The sequence below is a fragment of the Carettochelys insculpta genome, chromosome 1 (genome assembly GCF_033958435.1).
Source record: "Carettochelys insculpta isolate YL-2023 chromosome 1, ASM3395843v1, whole genome shotgun sequence".
NCBI lineage: Eukaryota > Metazoa > Chordata > Testudines > Carettochelyidae > Carettochelys > Carettochelys insculpta.
The window spans coordinates 58,686,454-58,713,605 of record NC_134137.1 but is presented as its reverse complement, the minus strand read 5'-3'; the positions used below and the strand labels follow the sequence as shown (position 1 = coordinate 58,713,605).

Here is a 27,152-nt window from a genome sequence, read left to right as displayed (position 1 = left end):
GAAAACCTCTGGAATAGAGTGAAGTCCTGATGGGTGTGAATGCACATTAAAATGATCCAGACTTTAGTAGTAGGAATAAGAGAACACACAGTATGAGACTCAGAGTTATGAGATATTGTCAAACCTCTGAACTGACTTACCAGGATGAGACATCACAAACAAACCATGAAATCGGGCTTCAGTCTTGAAGTTGACAACCAAACGCCCTTCTTCACTGATGCGCATACTGGTTGGGTAGAGAGAACCTGCCAGCAGATGCCAAGCAACATTATTATTCAGATGGCTAATACAGGAGCCATGGTTTGCTAAAACACACACCTTTTTATTTCACATTGCCAAATCAGTCAACAATTTGGCAGGCAATCTGCTGACATCCTTTGGATTTACCCAGGGTGACTGTCAAGTACGAATTTATGTGTTGGGCCCATACTTTGTGTGGTACTACAGTCTTCCAAATTGTAAACCAGGCTGCCCTGGTACAGCAAGGATTTGGGTTAGGTACCCATTTCAATATAATTTTCATGTATTATCAGGCAGCACCTCAAATAATGATTAAGCAGAAGGAAGACCATAGCCAGCTTCACTGTTTCTGGTGCACCTCTTTATACTTGTGTGGACCACTGAGTTCAAGGAGAGATTAGGGCAGCTGGCCTCCCTTTGGAGTTCCCACTTAGATAAGCTAAAGTTAAGAGGAGTCTGAAAAGGAGAAGCTGCTCAGGGAACTGTGACAGAATATGCCCCCGTGTTCACACCCTACATCCTAATGTAACAATGGCCACACAAGGTATGCCTTGTGAGGTATCTTGTGAAAACTCAGAACTTGCTGATTAATAAAATCATGACACAATGCTCCTAGCAACATTATTTGCAAAGCCATGGGCCTCAGCTGAAATCATGACTGAAATATGTTTCCCAGATAGGTCTGGGGAGTCACTGATCCAGTTTCTCAGAGACAAAGAGTAAGCAGACACCTAAATCATATGTCAGCAAGGCTGATGGACCATTATTCACTAAGTGGCCATTTTTGACAAGAAAGAGGGCAGGGACAAATATCTGCATCTAGCAAAGAAACAGTGTGGAGTTTCTTTTTTTCACACTGATTCATTATGTTCAGTGTCTCTGCTGGAAGGGTTTTTCAAAGGGCGAAAGAAATTCTAGAAGGAAGGACAAATACCCAAAGCACCCTCCTCTCTGTCTGTCTGTCTCTGCCATCACAACTAAGATGGCAAAGGAAAAAAGCCAACGGACTCTGCAATTTTTAGCCTTGCAATGACCCACGTCAACCTTAGTCAGCTGACCTGAGCTTTGAGACTTAGAGCTAGGCTTTTATCATCACAATGTAGACAGTCCCTCTGAGAACCTTTTTCCAGACCTGAAGAAGTGCTCAGTGAAAGTTCAAAAGCATTTGTCTTTTAAAAAAGAAGTTGGTTCATTAAATTATTATCTTACATCGTTGGTTTGCCACTATACTATAACATATATATTATACCTCTGATTATCGTAAAAACCGGTATTATGGTGGTATTATTTTACATGCTTTACATGCTTACGTGCATGTTTTACATTATTTTTGAGAGTTAATGCATGTGTCTTCTCTGAAGTTAAAATTGGTTCCAACTGTGCAGACTGTCAGATGCAATAATAAATTTGTCTTGCTTAAAACATCTATTATCCTGGACAGTTTGTGTGACAGACTAAAAAAAAACCACAATAAATCACAAATTTCAGTTAACATGCAACAAAATAGGAATTTTATGATTTTTATAGGCAATTGAAAACTATCAAGGCATCATTCAATACAATTAACACATCTGAAGACAAAGTTACAAAATTTCCAAATCAGAGAGTCTCTCGGGAACAATGAATAGATGGCTGACCAATGGCAGTTTATCTACAAATGATAATTCCACGTGTGCCATAAAGCAATATTTTCATATTACAATTGCTTCAAAATTATTCTGCTGCATTGAACCTAAAGCTTCAGCAATAGAGCAGGAGTTAAAAAAGAAAAAAAAAGAAGATCAATGACTGCCAAACACTTACCTTGGAGCTCTGCTTCAGGTGGACTGCCAATGCCGTCCTTCCACAAGATGGCAGTGTCGTACACAAAAGTCAGCCGAAGTTCAGATTGTAGGTCAAAATGCTGCCAGCCACCTACTCCCACAGGTGAATGGAAAACATAGGAGACATACAAGGGGACACGCAAGGTCACGTAGGACTGCACTAGATTGAGGACCTATAAAGACCAAAATCAGTTAGTTAGGTACATGGTAAGGCCATTGCTAGGGAGATGTGGAACCTGGGACAAATCTGCATTATGGGCCATCCTTAACCTTTGTTATAGAGGTGAAATCTAGTTTGAGAAGTGGACACCAGTGCTGGGGGACAAGGGACAATGGAAAGTCACTGGGTGGCACCAATGCAGGAACAAGGAAACCCCCAGTACTTGGGCAACCCCAGAGAAGTGGGGAGTCTTGGGCAGAAGGGGAGTAGATGGAGTCAGCCTGGTGCTGGCATGTTCTGGCAATGATGCTGGGAGTAGTACGAGCTGAGGTCATTGGTGACAGAGTCTGAGCAAGAAACAAAATATAATAGATTTTGTGCCAGTGAGTACAGGCCCAACACCTGCTGCTGGTGCCAGTCCCCCAGTTAGCCCACTGGGTCATCCTATCCTCCTGAACCCCTCATGCCACAGCCAGGCTCGCCTAGCCCACAAGGTACCCCTAACCTCCCCTGGGCCAGCCTAATGCCCCCACTTCCTAAACAACACATGCATGCTGAAGCGTGGGACCCCCAAGATGGTTGTCCAGATTTGCCACACCCAAAAGTTGGGTCTGTCTATGGTAATGAAATATAGCCTAGTATAGACAGCACTAATGAATTAGCAAAAACTCCCAAAAACATAGAACTCTGTGAACATTTGGAATGAGAGGAGTACTCTCTCGTCGAAATGATACACGACATATAAAGCATTGGATTTCAGTGGCTTGCGTGTGGACACAAATCCTCGCAAGTGCCATTTTGTATTTGAAGCAGGATACGAATTCTGGCATGAATGAACTCATGTTTAGCCCATCATTCTTGTTCAATCTTTGTAAATAGCAATGGCTAAATAGCAGGTAGGGATAGCAGATTTATAAAAAGCTAAAAAACAAAAAGCAAAAGAACACACACAAAACAAAAACCCAACAAAAAAAATCTTTGCTTGTACATTCTATCCTCATCTATCAACCTTCACGAAGTGCTCGTCTTCTGAGATGTCAAATCTTGCAATAACCTCTGGGTCGGAGGACCGTTCATTTACATGGAGCTCATTGCAAGATTCAAGCCTTAGATTACACTCTCTTAATGGCTGGAAGTGTGGTATCTTCTTCTATGTGTAGAGTGCACTGAAGGATTAAGTCAGAATACTTTCAATTGAAAAGAATTAGAAGATTAAAAATGTGATTTTAGAAAAAAACATTTTTGGTTTCTATTACATAAATATTAATACCATACAGTATTTAAATATTTTCAGCCAGAAAAGGTACATTGTATGAAATAAAGAACAAGGTCAGAAAATTACTCATATGCTATAGGGATAGGGGGTCTTATCAGACTTCTGTGCCATTTTTATTGTCTGAACAGATTTTTAAATCTATTTAATTTAATATGCATATTTTGGGAAAGAATCCCAAAGTTACAGCCCTGTTATGAGAGACAGAGTAATCCAGACCCTGTAACTGAAAGACTGTACAGGAGCATGGGTTGCATTGGAGGGAAAAGGGCAAAAGGGTAAGGAAGGAGGATGGAAAGGTGTTAATTTCAGAGATCGCTGAAATTAACTACCTTTGAATATCTCTCCCAAATTAATAGTTTACAGGGTTTTGAAAATATTTGGCAAGACCTGTAGCACTGCTTTAAACCTTTACAGAATTATCTAACATCCAAAACTTCTCTGGGTTCACCCAGCTCCATTTATGGTGATTCCCTTAACCTCCATTTCCTGTTCCCCCAAAAAAACCAGAGTAATAACATGAAACCACAAGTACAACAATCTTACTTTTCTGAATTAAGTCTGAACTACGAAAGTACTTGGCTACAGAAAATATTGACAGTTGTTAATGTATTCCTACATGTAAAGCCACTCAGTCTGTGTAATGTGCCATACCAAAAAAAAAAAAGTCCCAAGACACTGCCTTTTGTTTTGTCTCCTTGTGGAATCATCCTCTAAAGAGGATTAGCATTTGAACTCTAGGTCCTCTGGACACTGATGAAAAGTAGAGTCTTTTCTTCCTATTTCCTGTTTAAAAAGCTATTCTTCGCAATAAAGGCCCTTTCAAACATTTAGATTTAAAATCAGAGATAAGAGAGAGCAAAAGACCACTTGGTTCATCCAGCTACATGACTTACGACAACTCAATTAATCCTTAGCCAGTTCGAAGACTTAGAATTTGGTCTTCGGAAAAAAAAAACAGGTTTCACAGTTCAAATTATAATTGGAAAATATTCTTATGTGGTGTATGGTATTATTAGTACTTAGCCATTGATCTTGAAATGTGTACTTATGACTCCTAACGTGCTATGAAGTAAAGTTGGCTCACAGTTAATATTAGCTGCTAACTGCTACAATCAGTTAAGATTAATGCTCCTTTGCTGGTTTTAATAAACATGGTCAGGAACTTTTTTTCCCCTGAGTCACGTGTACTGAATGCCAATACGTTCTTAGACAGAAAATGTTACTCCAGTCAACTATGCATTACACAAAAAGGCCAAGTTCACCCTGAGGTAATGCTTTGAATTCAGCGGAATTACCTTGGGCAAAAATTTGGCATGTTGTGTCAAGGCAATAAAATGGGATATTCCCTTAGATTAAGACAAATGTGGGCTGTGGTGCAGCCCCACCAGAGACATATTTGTCTTTGATTCAGGGGTAACCCAGCATTTATGACATTTCCTGGCACAAAGTCAAGATTCAAACCCATTTGCATGTATAACTAAACACATCATTACCATACTGCCAGGATAAATGGCCTTTACTCCATCTTTGCATATGAGATTCTGTTTTCCATCTACATGTTTGTATAGCCTCCCTTCCTTCACAGAAGCATCTTACATTCAGTGTGTGCATTTGAGAGAGAGAGGAGGGGGGTTTACAAAAAACTATCCCATCCAGAAGTGTTAACATGGAAAAAGGTTTGACATATATTCAATTACCTGCTGTAAGGAAAAGATTAGTGCAATATTTTACTTTTCTGTTACACCTGTTCCTGAGTTTTATACACCAGACATTGCCAGATATTCTTGTACACTTTATATGAACTAATTAATGTAATATGCAGGCAACAATTCAGGCTTGCATTTCCCTCCACCATTCTATGGGGAACATTCTCTGACCATTCATTTATACTGATGGAAATAAGTTTGCAGATCCCTATTTAGTGGAAGACTACCCAGAAGAAAGAAAGTTCCAGTATCTCAAAGCACTGAGAACAAGTTAAGTTGCCAGTGAACAGAACTCAAATGCTTCTGGTTCCAGCCTGGACAGAAAGAAAACAAGCCCAAAGAAATCAATTAACTATTTTTCTTCAGTTTGAGAAATTCTATTTTCCCAGTTGCACTTGGGATATGCCATGCAACTGAATGTGGAAAACATTCCTACCATTGTGATCTCTCCATTTTTTAGCCCTGACTGCAGAGGCTAATGAAAGTAGGCAGCTGTTCCTATTTTAACTTGATGTGACATTGTGAAAGCAGGAGGCTGACTGAGAGCTTTAAAAATAGAGTATTAGTTTAAGTGTTATGGAAACACAGAACAGGTGCATTACACATCTATGTATGCCCTACTCAGCAGAACTTATTGGTTGCCTTATCAGAGTTCTATTCCTTAGCACTAAAATAATAGAAGGTCTGGAAAATTTTCTCAAAAGGCGTTTAACTTTACAGTGCTGAAGGGGATATCCACAATTCACTGTCACACTTTACGCCATGGTTTCCCAAACGGGGGGGGGGGGCGGAATGCCCCATGGGGGGCAAGCAGAAATTCCAGGGGGGGCACGAGGTGACCCCCCATCATTCCTCCCACCTGAAGAAAGATCCAGCCTTTGCTTCTGACTCTCAGCCCTGCCATTTTATGTGGGTGACCCGGCACAGCCGCTATAAAAAGCAGGAAGCCAGCGAAGATCCTTGTAGAGCTAGCTGCCTTGTGCAAATGAGAGTCAGTGTGGGTTAGGGGGGAGGAGGAGGAGGAGGATGGGGTTAGATGGGGGGCTGGGGGGTGCCTGGCTTTGTGGGAGGGCTGGGGAGGGGCTTGGGTGGGTGGCTTGCAGGGCTCAGGTGGGCAGCTCGCAGGGTTCGGTGGGCAGCTCAAAGGGTTCATGGGGCTTGGGCGGCTCGCCCCAGCAGAACGGGGCTCAGGCGGCTCAGAATGGCGAGTGGGTGGCTGGCCCTGGCAGTGTGGGGCTTGGGCAGATGGTTGGCCTGCGGCTGAGGTGGGTTGCTAGTGGGTGGGAGGCTGGTCCCAGCAGTGTGGGGCTCAGGCAGCCAGCGGACGAGCAGGTGCCTGGCCCTGGCGGCATGGGGCTCAGGAGGGCAGCTCTGGCAGTGCAGGTCTCAGGGAGGTGGGCAGCTGGAGCAGGCAGCTCTGGAGGCTGGCATGGGGCTCAAGCAGCTGGCTAGCTGTGGCTGCACCAGGCAACCAAAAGGGGCCAAGAAGAATTATTTGTGCTTATTCGTAATTTTAAATAACATTTTTATATCAAGCTTTTGTGTTTATTTCAAATTACAAATTGAATTTTTTGTTACGGGGGGGTTGAATGATGGTAAAGAAGAGGTCGGGCGGGTGAGGGTTTCTCAAAAATCAAAAGGGGGGGGCGTGACGCCAAAAAATTGGGGAATTCCTGCTCTAAGCCGAGAGAGGAGCTGTGTGCCCTAGGAAGTTGTGTCTAATACCCTGTAACCATGTCACGCCTGGCAAACATGAAAAGAAAGAAAAGAGAAGAGGGGCTGCTCCGAGCAAGACAGGAAATGCATTCTACCAGTATCTGATGATGCTACAGAATAATAAATCACTAATAGCTGTTTACAAAAGTCATTACTGTGAGGAAAGCAAACCTTATGCTTGTCCTTACTGTAAGGAGCAAACCTACAAACATCTCCTGTGCAATCGAAAGTATCAGAGTGAGTCTGAGGTTAGTTTATGAACACTGACGATACCCATGCCAGGAATACAACAAGAAGAAACACCCCTCCGCTCACACACACATATCCCACACACACTATTTCTACCGCTTCTCTTTTCATGACACAACACTATTAGATAATACAAGTATGTTTCTGTGCCAAATCTGTCTCAGCACAGATTAAAGGAGAAAACCTACATCAAAAAGGCTTTCAGGTCCATTCCATGCACACTTTGCTCATAGCTTCAGCGTTGCAAATGCAACCACATGGATTTTAACACAACAGCCCTAGTGCATGTGAGTGCAGAACCTGGGCCAGGAAAATCATCTTTTACTTGATTACTGGGATACTAACAGAGACAGTCAGAGACTGTGTCCCTACTGCCAGGTGTTTACAGCCTGAAAAATAGTTAGAGGTAAGCAGCAAATATTGAATCCTTTGTGATAAAAATCCTGTTTCACTGAGAAATATAACTAACTGTAATTTTGTCCTCCAAGTTGTCCTGAACCTACTTTTGATTTCATACATGCTGACCAACATTATCAGCCACTTACTTACACAATAACAGTTTGTTAAAGTTAAGAGTCAGGACCAAGAAGGCAGATGGCCAGGTGAGTCAATGGCGAGAGTCAAAGCAGGTTTGCTGAAAAGAATCTGAATGCAGAGGAGAATGGAACTCAGCCTTGATATGTTAGATCCCTTGAAACATTTAACCTTTTACTTTGTTGCACAGCTGCTGCCCACACATCCACAAAGTATTCCCTTTATAAAACAGTTTGTTTTAATTTCTTACCAAATTCACTTAAAAAAAACAGCGGAGGAGAAAAAAACGTGTTATGGAAGCTGGCATGTTTAAGAAAAAAAAGCCATAACAAGTTAGCTGAGCTTGAAAAACTGCCACCTTCAATTATTTTTATTTGCAATTTACACTGTTCAGCAAATTTAGCAGGAAAACTAATTTGCATCTGTGTGGTGCAATTCTGCTGAAGCTATATCTAGTGAAGATAGCAAAACATTAAGGCTATGTAACACAGAGATAGCCGTGCTAGACTATATACTATCAAAACAAAAAAGCAGTCCAGTAGCACTTTAAAGACTAACAAAATAATTTATTAGGTGATGAGCTTTCGTGGGACAGACCTACTTCTTCAGATCATAGCCATACCAGAACAGACTCAATATTTAAGCCACAGAGAATCAAACACAGTAATCAAGGTTGACAAATCAGAAAAATATAATCAAGTTGAGCAAATCAGAGAGCAGAGGGGCAGAAGGGATGGGGGGGGGGAGAGAGTCAAGAATTAGATAAAGCCAAGTATGCAAAAGAGCCCCTATAATGAGCTTGTAAATTCCCATCCCAGTTCAAACCACATGTTAATGTGTTGAATTTGAATATAAAAGAGAGTTCAGCATCTTTTCTTTCCAAACTGCTGTGAAAATTCCTCTTCAGTAAAACACAAACTTTCAGACAGAGACTGAAAACTACAAGATGTGTACCAAATTTTCATAAACCTGAATTACCCGCCAGGAGAAATAAAAAAACAAATAGACAGGGCCAGACGAATACCCAGACACCAGCTAGTCCAAGGTAGGCCCAAAAAGCCAATAACAGAACACCACTGGTCATTACCTACAGCCCCCAACTCAAACCATTGCAAAGCATTATTAAAGACCTACAACCTATCCTTAATCAGGATGCCACACTCCAGTAGGCCCTAGGTGACAAGCCTGTTCTCTCCTTCAGACAACCTCCCAACCTTCTGAGGATTCTCACCAACAACCACAGTCTATAATGCAGGAGCAGAAGTCCTGGAACTTTTCCTTGCCAACTTTGTCCACATATCTATTCTGGAGATACCATCACTGGACCTAACCAGGTTATTCAGAGAATCACGTGCACATTCTCATGTTCCTCAACTAACATCATATATGCCATCATGTGCCAACAATGCCCAGATGCTTTGTATATTGGACAGACTTCAAACTCTCTTAGACAAAGAATTAATGGGCATAAAACAGACATAAAAACACTCCTGATTCACAAACCTGTCAGCCAGCATTTTAATGGAGTGGGCCATTCTGTTAATGACCTGAAAGTTTGTGTTTTACTGAAGAGGAATTTTCACAGCAGTTTGGAAAGAGAAGCTGCTGAACTCTCTTTTATATTCAAATTCGACACATTAACCTGTGGTTTGAATCGGGATGGGAATTTTCTAGCTAATTATAGGGGCTCTTTTGCATACTTGGCTTTATCTAACTCTTGACTCTCCCCTGCCCCCCTTCTACCTCTCTGCTCTCTGATTTGCTCACCTTGATTATATTTTTCTGATTTGTCAACCTTGATTACTATGTTTGGTTTTCTGTGCCTCAAATATTGAGTCTGTTCTGGTCTCGCTATGGTCTGAAGAAGTGGGTCTGTCCCACGAAAGCTCACCTAATAAACCGTTTTGCTAGTCTTTAAAGTGCTACTGGACTGCTTTTTTGTTTTGATTAAGGCTAAGGCTACATTAGTTTCTATTTTGGGATACATTTGTTCCCAGTAACCCTTGTCATACAAGGGTTACTAGGAAGCTCAAAATAGCCCCTGGTTTTGATCTCCGTTGCAATGTAGCTTGCATTGGGTTCAAAATAAGGTAGCTCAAAATAACTTGTGTAAATTATTATTTCTTTAGAGTAAAAATTCATCAACTGCCATATACAATTCAAGGTAGTAAAGCAATAGCTTTTAAATGAATTTTTAGATGGATCATCTAAACATCTCAGCCCATACCATCTGCACTATAGATATGAGCTAGGTAGTTGGGAAGCAAAAGCTTTTCAAAACCTGTCCAGAAGCAGCCTCTTTTTTGCAGAGTGAAATACAACTGCTCAGCTGTATTCATTTACAGTAGTTTCCAGCTACCGATCTGTATAAACATTTTAATGTATGTTCTTCATTTTGTTGATTTTGCCAGAGAGTTTACTCTACTGGATGCTGTTAATAAAATTTGTTTGAATGATAATTGTATTGAACTACCATGTCAAGCTTGGTAAGTGACTGAAACCAGAGAAAGCAAGTTCAACAAATAAACATGTGGCCAAAACCACAAACTGTCTGGCTACAGAATGTAATTACAACAGGAAGAAATACGATCAGATGATACTTAATATTTAATTTTATAGAGTAAAAAGAGATACCAACTTTTCTTATTTTTATTTTAATGCCCTTTCAAAAAATAATTCTTTGCACTTCTTTAGTACCTTTCACTAAGGATCAGCAAGCTCCTCACAGTCATTAATTAATAAAGCTTCACAGTACTGCTGTGAAGTATTTAAAGAATGTTTAGGGGGTCACACCCCAGCCTATATCTATTGCTTGGATTTCTGAAGTATCTCAGAACTATTATTTTAAGAGCTTCATGGTGAAAGTTTATATTCTTTATATATCTTGAATTTCAGACTTTGGCTCACTCGATTGTGGAGGGTTGGCACAATGAAAACTTCCGCTAACCATAAGGGCTGACTTCAATTTTAACTTGAACACAGTTCTAATCTAGACTAACTAGTACAGTTCCATTCCAAATGGCTAAATGTAGTGCCTTGCATATCTCTCTGTTACTATTCAACATACAAGGTAGTATAGTTCCAGGATATCAAGGGCAAAATTTTCGAATGTAGCTTCCTAAAGTTAGGCCAAGTCTGTGCTAGGAAAGTAAGTCAACCCAAGCTATGCAACTCCAGCTATAAGAATAGCATAGTTGATGTACCTTAGGCTGAACTCCATCATCCCTGTAGTGGAAGACTTATGGGAGAAACTCTCCCCTACACTTTCCTAACTAGTTGCGAGGAATACAGGGGTCAACAGGGGTGCACTCAGCATTTGATTTAGTAGGTCCATCTTAGACCTGCTAAATCAAATCCCAAAAGATCAAACTCTGGCAAACTGATCCAGTGTGAGTGTAAGACAAGGCCTTCGGTAGCTAAATCCACATTTACACCTCAGTAAAAGTGGTTTGATTTTCAGAGGGGCTGCGCACATGCACTTCCCCTTAACATCAGTTGTGGATTTGTGGCTGCTCAGCCTCTCTGAAAATCCGTATGAAGTATTCTGTGTCTCTCTGCTTCAAGAGTGCCTGGCACGCTGGCAAGAACCTCCCTGAGCCCCTCTTTCCTGGCATCATGGTAAAGACTGAAGAAAGCTGGGTTTGTATCCTCACACAGGGCTAGCTAGCACTTTGAGGCGGTCTGGGAAAATAATGCTCTATCCCAGATGAGGAGCACCAGAAGAAATGCTGCAGGTTATAGCAGCCCAGCTGCACAGCATCTGTGGCTGCTGCACCTCCTGCCCAACATGGTGCTGGCTAACAAACCACAAAGAGACTGCTTCTTATCTTCCAGAAGGCACCTAATCTTCTCCCAGCCCCTGCCGCAGATGCAGTTACCATGAAGCAAACACCCAGGGCAGGAAGGGACTTGCAGACCCCATTCTATGAAGTTTCTCCATTACTCTCCTCACCACTACCTTTTGGCCACATGGGCCAGGCTGGGTGAAGAACCAAGACTTGGACTGAAAGATGCACACGATAAAATCTTCTTCCTGACTGGGAATTTGTCTGCCAATCTGCTGCTAACCTTGCACAAACATGAACCATGAGCCAGCAGGAGCAGTGGGTGGTATAATACTCCTAAAAGGCTTTTGCCATTTCCTTATCTGCTACATTCTGCATTGTGGAACTCAAGCTTCCTTGGCGTGCTGAACCAAGAGCATGGTGAAAGCAGCAGTTGCCAATTTTCATCGCACATAAGAGGATTATTTAATTGTTAGCTGAAGGTGGAAAAGCAACAATGGTGACAGTTGCAGAGACAGGGTACTGACTGACTAGCCTCTCAGCTGGTGGAGGCTGTGTGAAGATAAAGACGAAACCCCCACAAGAATTAAAAATGAAGGCAAATGAAGCACATTAAGACTGAGGGTGGTGGCAATGTTTCACTCCTAAAATCAATTCAGTTTGAGATTTGCACTGTAATCATTTAACCACATCCTGTGACACACTGAGAAATCACTTCGTTGCTGCTTGGTGTCTCTCTAGATTCCTGCCTTCCAAACACTCAAGCTTTTAAAAATCATGATTTGTACCCACAGAACAAAATGTTTCCTGAGGTGGAAGCAAGCACCAAGTTTCACCCTGAGATAGAATACAGAAAAGATACCATCTTTTAATAAATATTCTAAAAATGAGTAGTAACCATCTCCCTTATTTTTTTCCAGCTACGCTTAAATGTATAAAAGTTCTTAGCTTCCACCAATGTATCCTATGTATTTGGCCTCAACCCTGTAGTCTTTATAAGTACTTTAAAGTAGAAATAATTACCAAAAACAATCTGGGGTTGTCTACACTTGCCCCCAGCTTCAAAGGGGACATGTTGATCAGGGCGATGGGAGATTACTAATGAAGTGCTGCAGTGAATATACAGCACTTCGTTAGGCTAATTCTCCCCCTTGGCAACTTCGAAGTGTCAAACTTCTAAGTGCCGGCATGCGTGTAGCCACAGACACTTTGAAGTGCCTGCACTAGTTCCAAGTGCCTTCACTCCCCCAAATTTTGACACTTCAAGTCATCAAAAGGAGAGTTAGCCTAAAGAAGTGCTGCATATTCACCACAGCACTTCATTAGTAATCTCCCATCACCCTGATTACCATGCCCCCTTTGAAGTTGAGGGCAAGAGTAGACCCAGCTTCCGTGCGTCTTCCTTCCTTCTCAGGTGGTAGGGGAATTAGTGTGATAAGGCCACAGGGTTTCTTCTGCAGCAAGTGGTGGGATCTGTGATCATTCTTATCATCTGGGAAAGAATCTAGCGCCATCTGGTGTACAAGTTTTCCATCCCAAGCTTGGTCTCCATTAGGGATCAAAGTCAATCCCAGATATGCATTCTAAACACACCATCAGTGCAGTTGGAATCAATGTATCAGGATCAACTTTGTACCCTGGCATAGGTCACAGCTCTTAGGGTTCAGGACAACATCCCTTACTCCACGCGACAGCATGGAGTACCTGGGTCGATGGCCGAGCCCAGAGACTGATTTTGCCGTGTCTTCACTAGCACAGCAAAATCAAAGTCCAGTGGATCGGTCACAGTGAATCAAACTGCAGTAAGTATAGACATACCCCACTCCCCCGCCTCGACTCACTAACATCCCTCTGCTTGTGGAGAGCTACCGGGTTCCAGTGGAATATCTCTTGTGGAGGATCTGCTGCAAAGGAAGAAGGGAACTCCTAGGCCAATCTCACAGAGGGCTCCAAATTTCAGAAGAGAGACCTTGAAATGGACTGTAATAAACAAGGTGCCAGGCAGACCTGAGTGCTGGGATGATGCATCGTTACACGCTTGTGTGCCTAAGCACAAAGCCTGTTGCATTTTGTATTACCTGTCTATTTTACAGCGCATGTAGCATTACCCTAAATTGGCATTAGAATGAAGGGAAGGAGGATGCAGTGGTTATGGTATTGTGATTTTGGCCAAGATTTGACCTCTTCTGTGAAACAAGCTTACTCCTCACAGACAGCAGTGCTTTATTCTAGAGTTGAGCTGAGGCAGTCTGGGCTTATGAAGTAAATGTATTGTTCAGAAAAATTCTGGGACATGACTTAGCTGTCACAATGGCAGAGGAGACACAGGCCCTCTTTTCCTCCTTCACAGGATTAGCATAGACTTGTAGAAATTCTTTCCCTGATAGGAAACTTAATTCCTTTGCTTTAACCCTCACTCCAGTTCCATGGCGCCACATGATAACCACTACTTGACATGTAAAACTGACAGTGTCTCTCTTGGCTTCTTGCCAGAGGGTTTTTTTTTTTGTTGACTCATATGAAGCACATACTCTTCGTTGGGCTGAAGAGGCTGTCTGCACTCACAGCTTCTGCTGCTCTTATGAAAAAGAGATGAGTACTGACAGCTCACCCCTAAATTCCCATATGGCAGACCAGAAAATTGTCATCAGCCTATGGGGTTGGCCTCCATGCCTTTCTCTTTAATGCTGCTTTGAGAGGACTGTATTTGGTCTACATCTAAATATCACTTTACTTCAAAATCTGTTCTAGAAATGAGCTAACAACCATTTGATTAAAAACACCAGCTTTTCAGAAAGGAGGACTGGAGTGAGATGCTTTCAGCTACACACTAAAACGTAAAATATGTACATGTATTAAATTAAAAGCCCGCCTATGCTGAAGTCAGTGGGAGTTTTGCCATTAGCTTCAAAGGGGCTAGGATTTCACCCCTTATATTTATTGTTATTTAGTGGATATTGATAGTGTATGATACAATCAGGTTTAGGACTTGTCTATGGATGATTATGAAAGAAACTTTCATTCTTAAATGCAATTCTTACGTCACTTATTCTCACAACACATGTAAACCAAAGGGGAAGCTACTAAACTCAGGAGTTCATTTTGAGACCACTATAGAGAAAAGAAGCTAAAATCTGGTACCTGTCCATCTGTCCCAATGGTGCCTCCACAATCAGTGAGGAGCTCAGACATGTCGTAATAGCTGACAAACTCCCATAAGCAGGCCTCTAGGTTCAGGTTGCGGTAGAAGCGTAAAGTACTGGGGCCTCTGATTGATGCACTATACTGGTATGGAATGGTCTCTCCGATCACCTCTGGATTTTTGGTAGCATCAGTCAAGAAACCATGGTGAGTCTTCACTTCTGTGTAATCCAGCAAGTTGGAGCATTTATGGTTTCCAACCCTAGTTCCATCAGGGCTAAGGGTTAACTCAAAGTTGGACAGCTCTCTTGTGGAGATTACAGGTAACATACCTAAAAGATATATGGGTAACTACTGGTACCATAAGAACATTTAAACATTCAGGTTGACCAACATTTGCCAGTCACCTAATACACTATGGCTATGTCTACACTAGCCAAAAACTTTGAAATGGCCATACAAATGGCCATTTCGAAGTTTACTAATGAAGCACTGAAATACATATTCAGCGCCTCATTAGCATGTGGGCGGCCGCGGCACTTAGAAATTGATGCTACTCGCCGCTGTGCAGCTCGTCCAGATGGGGCTCCTTTTCGAAAGGACCCCGGCTACTTCAAAGTTCCCTTATTCCCATCTGCTCATAGGAAAAGGGGACTTCGAAGTAGCTGGGGTCCTTTCGAAAAAGAGCCCCATCTGGACGAGCCGCACAGCGGCGAGCCACATCAATTTCGAAGTGCCGCGGCCGCCCGCATGCTAATGAGGTGCTGAATATGTATTTCAGGGCTTCATTAGTAAACTTCGAAATGGCCATTTGCATGGCCATTTCGAAGTTTTTGGCTTGTGTAGACACGGCCTATACCAGGTATATTATACAGTGCTTCGAACAGTGCTTTAAATTCAGTAAATTTAAAACAAAAATGACATCCTTTATTTTATATCTGTAGAGAAGAACGTTGGTGAGAATAATGACTGTTTTGTAATATGAGATCTTAGGTAAAACTAGGTGCCTAAGACATTTTTTAAATGGATTTTGGCTCTTAAGTTATCTATGATAACTTCTACAATTTTACCCAAAAGTTCAATATAAGATGTTATTCTGGATTAAAACATGTTATAATGCATTCATTACATATTATTAAGATTTACAATAAAATAAATAAAACTGAGCTACAGATACCAAAATAAAAGCTCAAAGCACACATTGTGATGCTGTTTTCCTGTTTTCTTAATTTGTTTTACTTATAAACTAATTAATTAATTTCCTAGCCATTCCTGCACAGCTACTACATTTGAGTAGAGTGTAACAAACTTCTCAACTCAAATCAATCTGTTTCCTAAAAGATATTCAATAAGCAGGGCTCAGGCATCAGGAAGATATATTCAACAGGATAAATTTATCCCTGGTGTAATGTCATCAACTTCAAAGGAGTTATATGAAGGGTAGATCTGGCCCAACTTGTGTAAACTATGCAAATAATCTATAATAATGAAATCTTCATCTGAAAGAACATGAGTAAAAGGAGAACATCTTATTAGAAACTTTGATGGGGATGGTCATGCCTAGTGGTTAAAGCAGTCAGGTTTTTGTGCTCAGAGCTGAGAGGAGTGATGAACAGATTCAGAAATCAGGAGTCCAGAGCAGGGTTGGAAGAAGGCCAGAGTGTCAGAAAAGCTGCCGCAGGTTTAGGAAGAGGGCTGGAGCAGGCTAAGGCTTGTGGAGTCTGTTGCCACCATCGGGCAAGGAAGGCTCCCAAGGCCATTGAGAAGACTGAGCTGCTGTTCCACTTAACAAGGCTTATATACCTGTCCTGAGCCTCACCAGGTCAGTTCCTGGATGGTGGATTGGCCAGAGCCTAGCACAGGATTAACTCATCTGTCCATGCGGTTTAAGCAGACAAACTCAGGGATACCTTCACATACATATCCCTGTGACATATTGTATTATCACAGGTTCAAATACCACCTTCTTCACATTTCTCCACTACTATAAATACTAAGGATGTGTCTACACTTGCATTCCTCTTTTTGAAAGAGGAATGCAAATGAGGGAAATCGGAAATGCAAATGAGACACTGATTTACATATCCCACGCTTCATTTGCATAATCTCTTTTCAGAAGAGATTCTTTCTAAAGAAAAAGAGCAGTGTAGATGGGGCTCTTTCGAAAATAAATCCTGCCTCTGAAAGAATACATATTCCTAAAAAAAATTAGAAATAAGGGTACTGTCAAAGACAGGGTATATTTTCAAAAGAGCCCCATCTCCTCTGCTCTTTTTCTTTTGAAAGAATCTCTTCCAAAAAAAGATAACTTAAGTGAAGCATGAGATAGGTAAATCAGTGACTCATTTGCATTTGCAATTTCCCTCATTTACATTCCTCTTTCAAAAGAGGAATGCAAGCGTAAACACAGCCTAAGAAGTTACACTGTGTTTCCGACTACTTAAGACAGTTGCTAAGGTAAGAGACTATGTATTACATGACAGCATTTTTCATCCACTCTCTGGCCCACAGATAAAATTTTTACATACCATCAATATGAGGCATTGTGATGGTCAGTTTGATGAGATTAGCGTAGTCTTGGTCTTCTGGGCCAGTGTAGCGCAGCTTGGCAGAGAATGGCTCTGCCCCAACTACACCTGGCAACCGGGGCTGGCAAAGACCTAATGGAAAAGGGAAAAGCAGCTTTACTTTGTGTTCAGAGGAAACATCATTTCATTCTTCCTTGCACTCATCTTAAGTTTCTCGTTTTCTTGTATATACTTTAAAAACTAGACACTTTTTGGAGTGGCAAGCAGTCTGTCAGGAGAATCCAGCATTAACCATAACCCTGAATAGGAATTGCTATCACAGAGGGTGTGTCTACACGGGCATTCCTCTTTTGAAAGAGGTATGCAAATGAGGTAAATTGAAAATGCAAATGAGGTATACATTTGCATATTTGGCACCTCATTTGCATATTCTAATTTCAAAAGAGCTTCTTTCCAAAGAAGAAAGCCAGTGTAGATGCTGCTCTTTCAAAAGTAAACCTCATCTTTGAAAGAATCCTTCTTCCCTTTATTTAATGGGAAGAAGGATTCTTTCAAAGATGGGGTTTACTTTCGAAAGAGCAGCATCTACACTGGATTTCTTCTTTTGAAATTAGAATATGCAAATGAGGTGTAAAACATGCAAATATATACCTCATTTACATTTTCAATTTACCTCATTTGCTTGCCTCTTTTGAAAGAAGAATGCAAGTGTAGACACACCCAGAGGATTTAAGTGGAAACCAGAACTATATGACCAAAGTGGATCTCATTTTCAGATGTGGGTGACTAAATTGCACATATGTACTCTCAGCATATATTTGTATGCATCAACAGTGCTTGCAAAGCAAGACACTGTATACAAAATCACGCAGGTATCCTTATTGTGCACAGATGATTACGATAAATGTGGAGCTTATCTGAGTGGCCTTGGGGGATGTCTACACTAAGTTCACTCAGGCTTTGGTTCAGGTTTCAAAACAGATGCTTCTTCCTTCTACATACAAATCAGTCTAACTCAGGTCAGCAACCCTCTAGCTACAGATTGTAGGACCACGTTAGAGAGGGTGGGTGAGCATCTGAGTCCTCCTAACTTGGGGTCCAGACCCTGTTATTTTACTGTGTGGATGCAGCTCAAGCTGCAGACCTGAGTCAGAAGATCTTTGTTGCACAGTATGGATGCATCCCATGACTGTAAGCAATATAGCAATAGTAAGCCCAGGTTTACAGTGCAACACGAACACTTTAGCACAGGCTTGGAAGAGCTGAGCCCACAAGTTGCAGTCCCCCAGGCTCAAATTTATGATGTAGTGTAGACATACCCTTAGTTCACCCTGGGAGGATGCTGCAGTAATGAATCGCGCACAATAAGCCCAGACACTGACTTAGCTTTGAGGCCAAGTCCCCCTCCCATCTCCATACAAATCAGATTGGCTAAGGACAGCAAGCAGTCAAGGTGCAGGGGCCTAGGATTCTGTTAGGAGTCAGCCCTCAGCCCTGCTACGACTCAGATTCAAACCCTGTCATGATGCAGTGTGGATGCAAGTCAAGCCACAGGCCCACGTCACAAGGTCTGAATTCAGATGTGTTAGCACAGATGGGAGACCAGGGTCCAGCAATTTGGAAACAGTTTTACAATGCAGGGTGGATGCTCAAAAACAGGCGTGGCAACACTGAGGCTACAAAGGCTACACGCTGGGATACCACAGACTGGAGCATAGGATGCAGATGTACCCTAAGGGATCAGGGACATCAGCTGCGCAAAATTCACCATGACAGAGGTTTCTGGCATGCCAGGGGGTTGTCTGTAAATTACATAACATACTAGGGGACTTGGCAGGTCCTTAATTCTGGGTGTTTGTTTCAGTATTACAAAGTGTTAGAAGAGGGTGGATGGATCTCAGGGGGAAAAAGAGTCACCAAAAATGCAATACAGGATTTATGGCTATCCCTTAGGTGCTAATTTCTAAAACTCAGCCACAGAACCTGGTACTGATCAGCACAGCCCCCATAAAAGTAGGCAGAGCCAGGTGTTGACCTGAGTGTGTAAAGACAGGCAAAATCCGGGATGCAAGTTCCTGGCCAGCAAAGGGAAATTAAACTTAGGTTACAAAGCAAAATAAAATAGTGACTAGGTCATGTGGAAGATTTTTTTAAAACAAGTTCAGCAAATGGAAGAAATGGGTTTGTGTTTTTGTAAACTTTTTATAATGTACAGGGAAGTCCTAAACTCCTTCTTTGCATACCTCCCAATACACAGTTTATTACTTTCTTTTTTACATTAGAAGTTCAGGTTGTACTGACTTTAGAAGGCTCAATGAATGACCAGAGAACAGGCAAGACTATGCCATTCAAGATGTCATGTCAATGAAGTCAGATTAGGTAAAAGGAAAAGTCAATTTTGTGTGGGTTGCAGGTTTACTATGACTAAGAGGTATCTTACCCTCCTCTGTGCTTATTGTTACAATGGGGCTCATGAGCTCCAGGCCTTCATTCCCATCCGAGGTTACAGCACGTGCTGCACACTGGATCCGAGAGCCAGCTTGAAAGTAAATGGAGTCCAGTGTGATTATTTTGGAGGAAGTGAAGAATGTCTCAAAGTCAACCTCTCTCATGGGACTGGTCACACCATCAGGGCCAGTGGGTGCACTAACCAGCCATCGGTATCGAGTCAGTGTGTTATTGATATTCTCACTGGCACATATTGAACCTGTCTTGTCATAGTCTGTATATTTGGGATTGCAAGCCTGTGGAAAGAGTCAGACAAGGTGCAATGATCTTATTCGCCTTATAATAAAGAAAGCCAGTCCAAGTAGCGAAAAAATGAATTCACATACAGCTTGGTGTTAGCCACTGTGGAACAAAAGCACCACAAAAGCATAATACTAAAAGTGCAAGTTAAGGACAGAGACCTAACGTGTGCTTTCATCACTTAACAGTCTGATTTTGTCCCTTTTCCCAAGTCCCCCAGGCTACATCTACACTATAGATATGTCTTGAAAGCAGTCCCTCTGGAAGATCTCTTCTGAAAGAGCTTCTTTCTAAAGAGTGCATCCACACACAAACAAGCAGATCAAAAAAGAGTGAGCTGCTCTTTTGAAAGACAGCATCCGCACATCCCCCATTCTTTTTAAAGAACAGACCACGGACAGAAAAAAATCAGGTGCCATGAGGACTGCTCTTTCAAAAAAAGGGCCCGAGAAGAGTCTACACATGTTTTCTTTCAAAAGAAGGTGCTCTTCCTGAAATGGGAGAGGAAAAGCGCTGTCAAAAGGAGTGCCATGGTCTTTCGATTTAATTTTGAAAGATCCCTTTTTGGGTGTAGACACTCTGCTGGATATTTCAAAAGAGCCCATTCTTTCGAAAAATACATCAAAAGAACTTGCCAGAGTCGACACGGCCCCAGTGGTCTAATGGCATTGTGCATGGATGCATAACATAGCTGTATGGACGTTTTTACTGTGATTTAGGAAAACCTCATTTCCTGCAATATATGACGTGTGAAGGTGAGTACTGAAAAACTAAGACTGGAAAGGGAGGTAGGAGGGATAGAACCTGGACTCACTGTGTATGCATTTTACTGTGTATGCTCAGTTTACAAAAATTCAGGTTCACTACATCAAAGACTCCAGAGAATACTAATTTAATTCACCACATTCATTGTACAGGTCAATGACTTTAATGGCCCAGGTTCAGGTACTGAATGACATAAGGGCCCTCAAACATCCCCTTTCCTAGGGTGTTGTCTGATGAGTGATGCACAGTTGGCTACACTGGCTGTATGCCAATGGTGGGCAACCTGCAGGCCATTGGGGTTCTATGTGCAGCCCACACCTAGTACAAGCTTTCAATGTTTCTTTGAAATCACTCACTCACTAGCCTTGTTAACACTTCCATCTTGATACTCACAGTGATACAGACAACAGGATAGCCAGCAATTGGACTGATCTTGTCTTTGGCTGTAGAAGCATCATCATATATCAAAAGTGATGTAACCTGAGGGACCGAAGGAAACGTGACATCCGCCATGCTGTTCATTTCTTCAATGTACACAATGGCCTTGGCTGTCTGATAATTAATATACAAAAGCAAAAATTTTAGTGCAAATTTCTTATTCAAAAGTCACGTGTCTGGTGAGTCTGTGGTATCCATCATATCTAATAACTACATCTACATGACAACAGGAGGACAGACAACAGTAACTATTTACAGCATTGTATGGGTGTGACACAGAGATCCACTGGTGGTCCTCTCCACTGGGCCAGCAGCTCTTGTCAGACTAAACACACTCCACATACCTACACTCTTGTCATGATATACGTCCAAATGATGGGATGTAACATACCATTTAAAAACTAATAACTCACATATTAACATGCCTGTGTGGTGTATGTATAGGGTATTCACAAAAGGATATGGATAAATGCTAGAATTATGTTCTGAAATTGTTAGGCAAACAATGCACAAGCAAAGTTTGCCCTAGACTAAGGAATGTGGATTTGGTCATCGTCAGGCAAAGATAATGAAGGAACATTTATATAAATGTTCAAGAGAGCCATCAATGTAGCGAGCGGGAGAGCTAGCCTCTGGCAAACAGCTGAGCCTCAAATGATTAGCAATTGAATCAACTGACTGTATCCAGAAAGGCCTTTAATGAATGTTAAGGACACATTGGTGACTAATATCACTCTGAAAAGTCTGTGTTAACATAATATGAACAATTATAAATATTCACTGGTGTTATGGTTTAAAGTCTATGACCTAGCAAAGGAGAAACAGGTTTCCCCTCAGACCGAAGGGAAGGCAGCTATCTGACTGATTCGTGAAAGTAAAAAGTGACCAAAAACGATGGAAGCTCACATTTATGGGCGGGCCACCAAAAGTGAATAATGTTTTGTGAGGTTGTCCTGAGCCTGTGGACAAAGAAATAAACTTAGGCGGTATCAGTCATCGTGTTGGAAGTAGGTGTGTTAAGAATCTTAACAAAACTAGTTTTGGTTCAAGGTTAAGTCTTGGTCACTAGAAAGCACTTTTCATTCTTGTTTGTAACCAACACAAATTTATCCCTTGTGATCCCCTATGTTAATACTCACTTTAAACCCCTCTTTTTGATTAAACAAACTTGTTTTACTACTCTAAATCACAGTTCTAGGTTTAACCTGAAGTGACTATTAACACCAGTTAAGCAACAAGAATTCTTTTGTTTCTTCAAAGGAGCAATGGACCTTATTGCTCCTCTGAATGTTCCAGGACAGTCTGGGAAAATTCAGGGCTGGATGCGTGGTGGAGTCACTTGGCTAGTAGCAAGCAAGACTGGTAGAGTCCAGAGTGTGGCTTTATTGTGACAAACATGCTGTTGGCATCTGAGCTGCTGAACCCAGGTTGCTCTACTTAGATACTCAGTGCATGCTCGTATGCTGGTTGGGAGCATCCAGACAGAAAGGTACAGCAGCGGAGTATTTTAAGATAATCAGGGGTACAGGCCAAGCAATAACACAACCTCTCTCTGGTCTGGGTTGAATCCCACAAATGTGACAAATGATTAAGAGGTTAAATAGTACTAGGGATGTTGTACTTCTAAGTCATAAATGTGGTGACTCAGAGAAGGAAAATATTAGTACGAAATACAGACACAATGTATTGCTAGACATGACAGTGCTACTAAAGCAGTTGTACAGCAATAATAGAACAACAATAGCTGAATTTGCAGTTAATGTGTTTGTAAGCCTGACATAGTATTTCCACAATTTGCAGCACAGTGTCAGAAGATCCTGTCAGTGCTTCCAAGATGATGCTAGCACTTACTAAGAACTAGCCAGATGAAGAGAATTAATTTGCATGGAAATATTATACCTATTTATTTCCTGTATGGTCTTTGGAACATATGTGTTCTCTGTGACTTTCTGGGCCCCTCCGCAATGAAGCTGAAATATTTGCATGGGAATTTTAGGTTCTTCATTATATCTCTGCTGAAGAACAAGGCTACTAGATGAACAAATAAAAAAGGTGTCCCTGTCTGCCATATAGTGCTGTTGAATACTTTGCTTTACCTGTATCTCTGCCACCATATTCTCATCAGGCTTCAGATGAACAGTGAAGGCCTCTCTCATCTCCCTAAGGCCATCAAAAAGAACCTCAATCTCCACAATGTGCTGTGTTTCCCCCTCCTTAAACTCAATTTCTAAAAAATACAATAAGGCATTTTAAAAATAAATCTACAGTTTACAATAATCAGGCTTCTGATCCAGATTCTCTATTCTGTTGGGACAGAGAGCTACAAAAGTTAGCACACATCCATCTCAAAAATTACATATTTCACATGACTTAAACTAGTTTACACTATCTAAACACAATAAATACACAATAAAAATAATAATGCATAGCTCCATTTCCTGGGGAGGAGTAAACACAGTGCAAGGGACAAGAAACTACTGAGTTCTGGCTTGTGATGTGTCCCAGGGATAATCCAGTCAGGGATGGTCACAGAGAGGTAGCCATGTTAGTCTGTATTCAGTCAAAACAAAACAGCAGAAATGTAGCACTTTAAAAACTAACAAAATGGTCTACTTGGTGATGAACTTTCACGGAACAGACCCACTTCATCAGATCAATCGCATTACCAGTACAGAGTGACATCTGTAAGTACAGATATTTCGGAGCATAAGCTTCCGTGGGCAAAGACCCCCTTTATCAGATGCATTTAATCTGTTTTTAAAGTCTCTTTGTTCTAAGACACAAATTCTCAGGTCTTTAACAGAATGTCCCACTTCACTGAAGTGTTCATTGACTGGCTTATGTGCGTTGAGATTCCTGATGTCTGCTCTGTACCCGTTCATTCTATGGAGAAAAGTTTGCCCAGCGTGTCCAACGTACATTGTAGAGGGGCACTGTTGGCACATAATGGCATATATAATATTGGTCCAAGTACCACAAGAATGTGCCCTTGATCTTGATCCACATATTTATTCTGGGGATAACATCACTGGACCTAGCCATGTTAGTTACAAGGTCAAGGGCACATTCTCATGTAGTTCAACCAATATTACGTATGCCATTATGTGCCAACAATGCCCCTCTACAATGTACATTGGACAGACTGGGCAAACTTTTTGGTAAACAATGAATGGACATAGAGAAGACATCAGGAATCTCAATACATAGGCCGGTCACTGAACATTTCAATGGAGTGGGCCATTCTGTTAAAGACCAGAGAATGTGTGTCTTAGAACAAAGAGAGTTTAAAAACAGATTACATAGAGAAAGTTCTGAATTGGAATTCATATTCAACTTTGACACATTAACACTTGGTATGAACAGACAACAATTACCTCACGCATTACAAGGACTACTTCTCTTCCTTTGATGCTTGTAATTATCTCAGGCAAGACAGTTAACATCCCACCATCCCATACCCCGCTCCTTCAGTCCCATGTACTTAAATTTGTCAGTTTTTATTGAAAATTTTTTTTGACCTCTGTTCTTATGGAAGTCACTCTGTACTGGTAATGTGATTAATCTGATGAAGTGGGTCTGTCCCATGAAAGCTCATCACTGAATATATCATTTTGTTAGTCTTTAAAGTGCTACATTTCTGCTGTTTTGTCCAGTCAGGGATGTGAGGTTTATTCCTTATACCGAATCAGTTGGGCTCTCTAAACACACAGAGGCTATGTCTACACTAGCCCCAAACTCGAAATGGCCATGCAAATGGCCACTTCGAAGTTTACTAATGAAGCGCTGAAATACATATTCAGTGCCTCATTAGCATGCGGGCGGCCGTGGCACTTCGAAATTGACGCGGCTCGCCGCTGCGCGACTCGTCCCGACGGGGGTCCTTTTTGAAAGGACCCCGGCTACTTCGAAGTCCACTTATCCGTATCTGGTCATAGGAATAAGCGGACTTTGAAGTAGGCGGGGTCCTTTCAAAAAGGAGCCCCGTCGGGACGACCCATGCGGCGGCAAGCCGCGTCAATTTCGAAGTGCCGCGGCCGCCCGCATGCTAATGAGGCACTGAATATGTATTTCAGCGCTTCATTAGTAAACTTCGAAGTGGCCATTTGCATGGCCATTTCGAAGTTTGGGGCTAGTGTAGACACGGCGAGAGAGGAACATAACATAAGAATATTCATACTGGATGAGACCAAAAGTTCCATCTAGTTCAGTAGCCTGCCTTCCAATAGTGGCCAATGCCACATGCCTCAGAGGGAATGAGCAGAACAGGCATCATCAAGTGGTCCATCCTCTCTTGCCCGTTCCCAGCTGCTTGTAAAGGGAGGCTTAGGAACACCATCCCTACCCATCCTGGCTAGTAGCCACTGACGGAACAACTTTTTTTGTGTCTTGGCCTCCACAAAGTCCTCTGGCAAAGAGTTACACAGGTTGACCGTGTTGTTTAAATCTGCAGCATATTAATTTTAGTTGGTGACTCCTAGCCTTGTTTTATGAGAAGGAGTAAATGACACATTCTTATTTATTTTCTCCACATCAATCGTGATTTTGTAGATGTCTATCACCTCCCACTCATCATTTTTCCAATCTGAAAAATCCCAGTCTTATTAATCTCTCATTAAGATGTTCCATAGCCCAAATATTTTTCTGTTGCCCTTAATGAGATTCCAAAGCAGAATATAAAGGAGATTAATCTTTTATTTGTATGAACATTAATAGTGTTGATTAACACAATGCAAAGGTTTCATATTTTCCTTCTATTATCCTAGAGATTTATTTTAGATAAGTTCCCAGGATGTCTGCTATCCTCTGGGCACTGTTGTCCTGGAAATGCACAAAAATCTGAAGGACGTGCACATTCTCTGAGATGGCCACAAAGGGCTTGTCTTTCCCCATATAGAGTCTGTGACTCACTTAATGGAGGGAATCCCTAATAATTGTCTCAGTGAGGCATCCAGATATGCCCCCACTGACTGAAGTCCTGAGAGTCTGCTCAGGCCACAGAGACTATAGATTAAACAGATCACGTATACCAGAAGGGACGGTGGTAGAGGTAGCTAAGCAACATGCGCATTTCTTAGAAGATTCCTGGGCTGTACCACATCCTTGGCCCTTCTGTCTACTACAGGTGCATGGATATTTCTGTAGCTTTAAGGCTGCATTAATCTCACTATGACCTACAGGATGCAGAAGATCATCAGGTTCAGTGCTGTCTGTGGCAGTTTCCTCGCTTTCTTCTGTCTAAACATGGAGTGAGTTCCCTCCCCCATCAGATTTGACAGTTGCCAGGGTCCATCAGTTCATTGCAGAGCCAGTTTATGTGACCCACTGAATCTTATTTCACGCTTATGGCCACATAAAATTAGAGTACACAGGCTACAGCCAGACTGAGTGGTTCCAAGCTGCTGCCTATTTCTGGCAATTTTCTTTTTTACTCTAACCCACAACAGCCACTTATTTTTCTGAAATATTTTTACTATTGTATACAAATGATCTATATAAACTAGATTTTGGAACCTTTTACTTCATTTTGCCCTTTGTCTTTCCTAGTGAAATATACAAAGCATATCCATGAGATACAGCAGCTTTTGGTTACTGACTCTGTATGTTCTAGTTTATTATTATTATTATTATTATTATTATTATTAAGTTATTGCTTCTGGATTAATATTGTTGGTAAAATTCTCAGAAAAAATTTCAGTATAGAACTTCTACTTCCTTACACTTTTTATTCTGTGAGTAGGGCATAGGAGAAAGCATTTCATATTGGTGAACAGTTACTTCAGAATCAGTAATTTTCTTCTTAATACATTCATAAACTGGAGTACTCTCCAAATTACTAAGAATACTGCCCCTGCAAATAGTTGGGAGTTAAATATAAATTACATGAAATTCCATTCCTATGGCCTTATTAATCCAAAAGCACTAATGAATGCAGCTAAAAGGTACTAAAAGCTTAAAAGTTCACAATGCCTCCCCACCCTGTGTAAATACTTTACAACAATCACAAGTGAAATAATCAATGGGCAGAGATACTGATCTGAAGGGC

General features: G+C 41.5%; 1 protein-coding gene across 3 annotated transcripts in view; it reads right to left on the bottom strand.

Moving 5' to 3' along the window:
- The window catches only part of FREM2 (FRAS1 related extracellular matrix 2), a 208,271-nt gene that overhangs the window by 31,156 nt on the left and 149,963 nt on the right, over positions 1-27,152 (bottom strand). For all 3 annotated transcript variants that reach the window (XM_074987027.1, XM_074987017.1, XM_074987035.1), the window contains exons 12-18: positions 23,206-23,336; positions 21,065-21,223; positions 19,599-19,902; positions 17,159-17,290; positions 14,631-14,962; positions 2,044-2,236; positions 141-245 (exon numbers count right to left, since the gene is read on the bottom strand). In XM_074987027.1, the coding sequence (XP_074843128.1) occupies positions 141-245; positions 2,044-2,236; positions 14,631-14,962; positions 17,159-17,290; positions 19,599-19,902; positions 21,065-21,223; positions 23,206-23,336 (1,356 nt within the window). The remainder of the gene's footprint in view (positions 1-140; positions 246-2,043; positions 2,237-14,630; positions 14,963-17,158; positions 17,291-19,598; positions 19,903-21,064; positions 21,224-23,205; positions 23,337-27,152) is intronic.